This window comes from Octopus bimaculoides, chromosome 4, assembly GCF_001194135.2.
Source record: "Octopus bimaculoides isolate UCB-OBI-ISO-001 chromosome 4, ASM119413v2, whole genome shotgun sequence".
Lineage (NCBI taxonomy): Eukaryota > Metazoa > Mollusca > Cephalopoda > Octopoda > Octopodidae > Octopus > Octopus bimaculoides.
In genome coordinates, this window is record NC_068984.1 from 12,365,316 (window position 1) to 12,374,548 (window position 9,233).

The 9,233-nt window shown below is 40.0% G+C and overlaps 1 protein-coding gene across 1 annotated transcript in view; it reads left to right on the forward strand.

The window, feature by feature from the left end:
- LOC106883502 (exportin-T) overlaps positions 1 to 9,233 on the forward strand; it is a 56,836-nt gene that overhangs the window by 24,124 nt on the left and 23,479 nt on the right. The window contains exons 6-9 of the mRNA XM_052967618.1: positions 312 to 395; positions 4,452 to 4,721; positions 5,822 to 5,901; positions 7,649 to 7,865. Of these exons, the coding sequence (XP_052823578.1) occupies positions 312 to 395; positions 4,452 to 4,721; positions 5,822 to 5,901; positions 7,649 to 7,865 (651 nt within the window). The remainder of the gene's footprint in view (positions 1 to 311; positions 396 to 4,451; positions 4,722 to 5,821; positions 5,902 to 7,648; positions 7,866 to 9,233) is intronic.

Genomic DNA, 9,233 nt, shown 5'->3' on the forward strand with positions numbered 1-9,233 from the left:
GCACATAAAAGACACCATTTCGAGCGTGGCCGTTTTCGTGCGGGTGACACGTAAAAGCACCCACTACACTCTCTGAGTGGTTGGCGTTAGGAAGGGCATCCAGCTGTAGAAACTCTGCCAAATCAGACTGGAGCCTGGTGTTGCCATCCGGTTTCACCAGTCCTCAGTCAAATCGTCCAACCCATGCTAGCATGGAAAGCGGACGTTAAACGATGATGATGATGACTTCACATCATTCCAATTTCCTCTTTGCTTTAAATCATTCCATTGTTGTCTGACAGTTATGATTGACACACCATCTTTATTTCCAGGAAGCTGATCGTAATTCAAACTTAAAGGATGCTATGAGGGAACACTGTATACACCAGTTGGTAGATTCCTGGTTACAGATCATGGTAAATTGACATTTCTACATTTTTTGTCTTATTTTTCTACCCTTGTTTTGTGCCTCAATGTAAGTGGCTACATTTGTAGTTCTTTAGATGAGCTTTTAGCCCTTGCAATACTAACTCGGTTGAAACCACCTCTGGCTCTGTAAGAAACACAGAGCATCTCAAAATAAGTACAGTAACAAAAGGGTTAACAAATGATTAATTTAACCCTTTCGTTACCAACCCGACTGAAACCATCTCTGGCTCTGTAGTACAAATGTCTTGTTTTCATAAATTTTGAATTAAAATCTTCCACCAAACCTTAGTCACAATTTATGTTCCTAACACTAGCTTAATGATAACTAAGTTATTTTACTAAATTCTTTGTTATATTTAAAATTAATTAAAAGAAACACAGAGTATCTCAAAATAAATATGGAAACGAAAGGGTTAACCCTTTTATAACTTGTGTTTACTTTGCAATCACATGAGTTTGGAACTTTGTCTCATTGTGTGGCACCACGGGCAGTTGTCATTTATCGCTTTGAGTTTAACATACTTTGAGAATGGAAACCAGTTCTGTGTGTGTTTGTGTAATATTGTTTGTTTAGGCTTACTCAATACTTTTTTATGGAGTGTTTGTTTATAAAACTTTTACAAGTCAAAGGTTAACAGTCACTTTGAAGTTTTGGCTTGCTTCATCAGGCTGTGTGTGTGTGCATGAATATTTACATTCTGTGTGATATGATATGACATTGTTTGAGAAAAACATTTTCACATTCCCTATAAATACACTATGTTCTTAAATTAATTTTAAAAAGACTAAATTTAAAATGTGGTTCCCTCACCAATCTACAAGGGCCAGTCAGTTCAAATAAATACACTAATTTGGACAACGACAATTCTTCCAATCAATTCCAGTTTGGGAAGCAGACATTGATGATACTGATGATGATGATAACTATAACATAAGATTCTGATGAAGATGAGACAGGAGGTTTTGTGTCATAGGACTAGGAATGGTCACAGGCAGATTGATACTAAAAGAGCTTGCCATCTCAGAGTTGAAAGATGAGGAGTTATGTGAGAGATGATTGGAACATTTCTGATGTCAAAAATGAGATTTTGTGTGACTTTATCATTGTTGCCACAATTGTTGTTAAAACTTACAGAAGAGTTCAATATTTCAATATGATGCTTGTCTGGGACCATAATGTATCAAGGAAAATAAGGATCCCAGTAGGTAATCTGTATTGTTTTGTTATATATTGAATCAAATCACTAAACTGTTTTACCTCTTAAAAAGGTTTCTATCAAAAGGAATTGTCATCGGAATTAACATATGGATGTGTTGATGTATAGGTTAGTGGTTAAGGTGTTTGATTAGTGATCATAGTGTCTTTGGTTCAATTCCTTGAATGGGTGTTGTGAGTTGTGCCTTTGAGTAAGACATTTCATTTCCTGTTGTACTAGTCTCCTCCGCTGTATTGAGTGCCAGCCAAGAGCAGGTGCAGCCCTCTATCCCTCCAGCTCTCACTGGATTTCCCATTGGATCAAAAACAGGGCTGTGGAGTCGAAACAAAAAACTTCAACTACAACTCTGATTCCTCTTTATGTAATCAAGTGATTGTGGTCTACATATCTCATAAAGCATATGCTTGTACTTTGAATAGGCATGTATGTTATAACTGGTTTATATTAAAGGAAAGATATTGTGAGTCGGAATCAGTCTGTATAGTTTTGCTGACTCCGACTCCAGCTACCCTTCAATTGTTTCCGACTCTGACTCCTGGTCAAAAAGAAGGGAGCAAAGAGAGCATTTATGTCTGTCTGTGACTACATTAGGCACCTAAAACTATCAGTGACAGTATGGTTGATATCTGGCCATACTTGCTCACAAGTGAAGGCCGACTGCACTAAACATGGCTTCGATTTTACTTTGAATTTTTACTTTCTTTTTGTGTTGATAATGTAAGCTAAATGTTGGGATTGATTTAATCAGCTGTTCTCTTTTTGTTTATGTCAGAAATTTTACATTCTGAGTTCAAATCCTATCGGCTGACCTCTGTTTTCCTGCTTTATGAATACACTGGTGGGGGGGGGGCGGTCTGTAGAATTGTCTGTACCTCTCCCTTACACACAATTTGCCTTAGGTAATGAATGAAATCATTGTAGGTGGTTCCCCAGCATAACCGTTGTCCAATGACTGAAACAAGTAAATAATAAAAGATGTATATGGTGATTACTCCTTCACAGATGATTGCTGTCTGTGCTTCCTTGTTGTCAATAGCATTCCTGTCTTTCCATGCATGACCTCTCGTGACTATTTAGTCCCATTGCAGATCTGCATGGTTTGAAGCGTATCTAACAGACAAAAGTTGTAACTTTCTGCATGCTTCCGTGTTAAGGCGTCACACTTCACTGCTTTTCCATTGTCATCTGACTTTCAGGAGATGGAATGATATATGAGGTCACCATAGCAAGAGACATCTGTCTACCATTGGATTATTATAGTGCCACTATCTAAATCTTTGTGATTAGTATTTAGTGACAAGCTGAAGCAAGTTGACCAATAAACATGTGAAACTATGTGTTTTTACATCAGGGTGTCCCTCTCAAAGGAGGATGCTAGCTCAGCATCCTTTTGTCCTGGTGGTTTCACTGTGTATCATGACACCAAGCAAGGGTGTTTCCACATCACCATGCTCAGATGGATTGACATCACATGTGCTAGTTAGCCCATAGCTGGGACCCTGACAGCTGCTGCTAGCTACTCCAAGTAGACATGACTAAGAGGTACTTCACACTTCTCAAAACCCTGCAAACCAGCGAGTGTGTATGTTATCATCATCATCATTTAACGTTCGTTGTCCATGCTGGCAAGGGCTGGATGGTTTTACCAGAACTGGCAAGTTGGGGAGCTGTACCAGGATCCAGTCTGATTTGGCATTGTTTCTATACTTTACAAAGTGTACAGGGTGCTTTTAAGTGGCACTGACATGAAACTCTTGCAGGGGTTGTCTGATCCACAGTTAATCCTGATTTAGCAGATCTTATTTCTTTATTGCCCACAAGGGGCTAAACATAGAGGGGACAAACAAGGACAGACAAAGGGATTAAGTCGATTGAATTGACCCCAGTGCGTAACCGGACACTTAATTTATCGACGCCGAAAGGATGAAAGGCAAAGTCGACCTCGACGGAATTTGAACTCAGGACGCAACGGCAGACGGCTAACCATTTCGCCTGGCGTGCTTAATGTTTCTGCCAGCTCGCCGCCTTTGATCTGCGATGAAAAGTCTTCCAACAGTGATCCTCCTGTCTTCCCTTCAGGCATTCTTTGTCCCTAGATTACATCACTATATGTGTCTTTTTTTCCAAATGGTTGGATGTTATTTGAGAGAGATTTGGCTGAGATTTCTAATGTTTTACGGTTGATTACCCTTCCTTGTAAAAATCAGTGGAGTCACAAAGAGGCTCCTTTGTTGATCCATGATTGTTATTTTTATGTGGAAGGATAGTCAACTGGAAGCATTAACACAGATAAGTTAATGTTTACAGCTGACGACATCTGTGCCTCTCTACTTGTGGCGAAGTGGTTAAGAGCGCGGGCTACTAACTCCAAGATTCCGAGTTCGATTCCAAGCAGTGACTAGAACAGTAATAATAATAATAATATCAAAAATGAGAACCCAGGTTCGAAATTTCGCAAAGACACTTGATGAAGGCTGAAACGTGTTAACAACAAAGCAAGATGAGGACAAATATCCGTCAAATGTAAATAATGTATATTTGTATTTGTTCATGCAGAAATTTCAGTTGTAGCATTCTGTAATAGCTTTTATTGTAAAGATAGTAATAATTAAATCCCATATTTTGTCTCTAATATAAGTATGTGCATCATCATTGTCTGTTTTTCATGCTGAGTGGATTATTATGGTATTATGTTTGAGATGCACACACACACACACACACACCCCTGCAGTGTCACCGTTCTATGGTAGTTTAGACTTTATATTTTCTAGTCTTTTGATCGACTCCAAATTGTCTTCATTTTTGTTTTTCTTTCTCTCTTTCCAGACGACATACCAGTCAAGCCAACCAGATATTGCCTGTCTGTGTTTAGAGGTTGTTGGAAAGTTTATCTCTTGGATAGATATAAACCTTGTGGCCAACGACCAGTTTGTTACTGCACTGCTGACTTTTTTAAATTCCCCCCAACTGAGAGAATGTACCTGTGATTGCATCTATGAAATCATATCAAAGGGCATGGAACCTGTAGCGAAAACCAAGTTAATAGAATCCTTTGCTACTGTACTGAACAGCGCTGGAGTGATGTGTCCCAATGAGGTATTGTTTATGTAGTCTGTTATTCTTATTTCTTTATTGCCCACAAGGGGTTAAGTTGATTATATTGACCCCAGTGTGTAACTGGTACTTAATTTATTGACCCCGAAAGGATGAAAGGCAAAGTCAACCTCGGCGGAATTTGAACTCAGAACGTATCGGCAGACGAACTACTGCTAAGCATTTCGCCCAGCGCCCTAACGGTTCTGCCAGCTCACCGCCTTTGTTATTCGGTTATTCTTTTACTTGTTTCGGTCATTTGACTGCGGCCTTGCTGGAGCACCACCTTAAGGGATTTTTTTAGTCGAAGAAACTGACCTGAGGACTTGTTCTTTGTAAGCCTAGTACTTATTCTATCGGTCTCTTTTGTCGAGCCGCTAAGTTACGGGGATGTCAACACACTGACATCGGTTGTCAAGCGATGTTGGGGGGACAAAGACAGACACAAAAGATGCACATGCATAAATACACACACACACACACTCACCATCATCGTTTAATGATGGTTATGTGTGTGTGTGTGTGTGTGTGTGTGTGTGCATATACGACAGGCTTCTTTCAGTTTCCGTCTACCAAATCCACTCACAAGGCTTTGGTTGGCCTAAGTTGTCACAAAGTGGGACTGAACCTGGAACAATGTGATTGGGAAGCAAGCTTCTTACCACACAGACACACCTGTGCCTCTGTGTGTGTGTGTGTGTGTATATATATATATATATATATATTAACTTTATATCATATTTATTGGTGGTGGTGCTGTCATTGTTGCAGTGGTATTTTTTTTTATTTTATTATTTTTTTTTAAAGTTTCAGCTTAGAGCTGCGGCCATGGCACCAACGTATTGATTATTTTCCCTGCCATTGTTCCCACCCCCACCCATTTCTGCTGTCTCGGTTGTCACTACTGTTGTCAACATCAGAACATTAACTCTTCTATTCTGTCACCGTCTCCATGTCACCAACGCTCCCGGTTCACTTTATCACCGTAACTAAACTGTTCATTGTTAAATAACGTGTCTAAATGTCAAAACTCTGTTGTCCTAAATAATTTCATGTTTGTGAAGGAAAATAAAGTTGAATTAATCTTTCGTGTTGCCTCGTAGGATGAAGAGGGTGACTACATGGCGAAATTAGCAAAGCTCGTTAATGGAATGGGTCAGAATCTGTTTTCCTGTTATCAAAAGTAAGTATGATAATTTTGTGTTTGAGTAATTCCAAAAATGCCCTGTGACCTTTTGAAATGGAAGTCACTGCTTCCTGCAAGCAGCATGGATGTTCTTCATATGCTCTCTGTATAAAAATCTTTTTTTTTTTCTCGACTTATTCTTTGCATAAAATAAGTCTTACCAAGTTTGATTTTCTAAGTGTAAAATAACTGCAAAATAAAACATTGCTGTAAATAATGGGACTATTGTTAACAGCAGGCCTGGCAGTGTGGTAAGAAGTTTGCTTTCAAACCACATGGTTTTGGGTTCAGTCCTACTGTGTGGCACCTTGAAGTGTCTTCTACTCTAGCCCTGGGTTAACCAAAACCATGTGAGTGGATTTGATTGACAGAAACTGAAAGAAGCGGCGAGCTGGCAGAAACGTTTGCATGCCAGGCAAAATGCTTAGCAGTATTTTGTCTGCTGTTATGTTCTGAGTTCAAATTCCGCCAAGGTCCACTTTGCGTTTCATTCTTTTGGGGTCGATAAATTAAGTACCAGTTATGCCCTGGGGTCGATGTAATCGACTTAATCCCTTTGTCTGTCCTTGTTTTTCTCCTCTTTGTTTAGCCCCTTGTGGGCAATAAAGAAATAACTGAAAGAAGCCTGTTGTGTGTGTGTGTGTGTATATTTGCATGCATATGTGTCTGTTACTGTCCCTTTACCATGTGTTCCCATGATAGTTGTAAGTGAATGTTACCATCATGCAAGTGGTGTCCTTTGCAATCTTCCATGAAGACATGTCTAGTCAGGGGGTGGGGTAGTATTTCCTTATTTGGAAACTTGTGAGGGTTGGTGATGGGAAGGGTATATCTGGCCATAGGAAATCTGCTTCAACAAATTCTGTCAGACCCCTGCAAGCATGGGAAAAGCAGACATTAAATGATGATGGAAACTTGAAAACAATTAGGTTTTTGTATCAGAGAATCAGAGATGATCTCAAGTAGTTTGATATCTGGAAGGTTCATGGTTTTGACTACTTTGGTAACTTGATGCTGTCAGTAGTGTTGGTCTTTTGGTGCTGTCAGTTTTATCTTAAATGGTTCCTGTTTAGGAAGTACATATGTGAAATTCTGTTTTAACGTTCCATATTGAAATATGAATTAATCAAATTATTTAGTCCATGCTGGCATTAAATGTGTAATTCTTAGCATTTAAACCAGCCAGATCCAGTCTCTTACACGTACCTTACAATGTCATTCTAAAATTAAACAATCGCATCATTGAAATCTCAAAGCTACGAGATAAGCTGTGATTAATTCAAAACAATGCGAATAAATAAGCATTAGATTTAACAGAATAATTTGAATGCTAAAGGGAAATTATTTTTTCACTAATTCCCATATTCTCCAGTTCAGTATTTTTTTTTTGGTCGATGCCAATGTTGCCTGACTAGCACCTGTGCTGGTGGCACGTAAAAAGCACCATCTGAAATGTGGCCGATGCCAGTGCCGCCTGACTAGCTCCTGTGCCGGTGGCATGTTAAAAAGCATCCACTACACTCTCGGAGTGGTTGGTGTAAGGAAGGACATCCAGCTGTAGAAACATTGCCAGATCAGATTGGAGCCTGGTGCAACCTCCTGGCTTGCCAGTCTTCAGTCAAACCATCCAGCCTGTGCCAGCATAGAAAGCAGATGTTAACGATAATGATGATGTATCCAAGCATCACTGCAGTCCAATGATTGAAATTAATAAAAAAAAATAAAATTCATTTTTCTTCTTCAGAATGTTAAAAACTGACATAAATTCAGCATTGACCTGTTTACAAGCCATCGAGAGGAAGCTGCCCCTTGTATTGCGTTTCCTTAGTCATGAAGATGACGACATCTCAGAAGCTGTGATTGGTTTTGCACAAGATTATATTGGACTCCTGAAACAGTCTCCAAACTTGACTCCAAGACAGAGAGAAAATATTCAGGTGAGTGAAATATATGAATCTCTTCACCATTGAACTCAATAATTTTTTTTAAAGAATTTTGGCACACGATCAGCAATATTGATGGGTGGGTGAAGTCCATTACATCAACCCCAGGGCTCAACAGGTACTTAATTTTATCCACCCACGAAGGAATGAAAGGCAGATTTGATCTTGGTGGGATTTGAGCTCAAACTTGAAAGAGCCACAAGAAATGCCACTGAACATTTTTGTTTGACGCACTAACAATTCTGCCAGTTCATTGCCTTATGTTTTGGAATTCAATATTGGTTCAGATTGACTACAGTTTCATCATTTTCTATTAGAAAGTGCAGAACTGCAGAATGATCTGCTAAAAGAAATCATCATCGTCATTGCTTAACATCTGTTTTCCATGCTGGCATAAATTGGATGGTTTGTGTGAAGTGTGGAAAGCCAGTGGTTGCTCCAGTCTGATCTGGCAATGTTTCTACAGCTGGATGCCTTTCCTAATGCCAACTCCTCTGAGAGTGTAGTGGGTGCTTTTTACGTGCCACCGGCACAGGAGCCAGTCAGACGGCACTGGCATCGACCACATTTCAGATGGTGCTTTTTACGTGCCACTAGCACAGGAGCCAGTCAGGTGGCCCTGGCATCGATCATGTTCAGATAGTGCCTTTTACATGCCACCAGCATGCGAGCAAGCAAGAAAAAAACAACGCATCAAACAAGAAAAATAATTTCACTCCCAGAAAAAGTCACATAACAAAGAAACTAGTCATTCAATTAAATCACTCATAACTTGCAGTGTGACCATAGAAGTAATTGCATGTTCCCCATCACCACAGCATTTACAGTGGGGCCCAGAGGCAGCAGTTCAGGGGGCCAAATTAGGAAAACTGGGAAGCCACATGATATTGTGTCACATGGTTCTTTGAGGTTGGACACAAACTGTTTTTTTCTCACCAGTCAGGAGTCCTTCCTTTTCTCCTTTCACCAAAGCATTAAGAAAACCAGTGTAATTTATTTAGTGTAGGTGATAGAAGCCAAATGTTTTCTTTTCCAATATTTCAGCAAGTACTTATGAATTGAATTTATATCAATGGTTCTCAACTGTGGCTCCCAGAGCTGCAAGCGGCCCTCAAGCTTCCTTCTGACAGCTCTGGATGGAGTTCCCTCTATCATCATCATCATCATCATCATCGTTTAACGTCCGCTTTCCATGCTAGCATGGGTTGGACGATTTGACTGAGGACTGGTGAAACCGGATGGCAACACCAGGCTCCAGTCTGATTTGGCAGAGTTTCTACAGCTGGATGCCCTTCCTAACGCCAACCACTCAGAGAGTGTAGTGGGTGCTTTTACGTGTCACCCGCACGAAAACGGCCACGCTCGAAATGGTGTCTTTTATGTGCC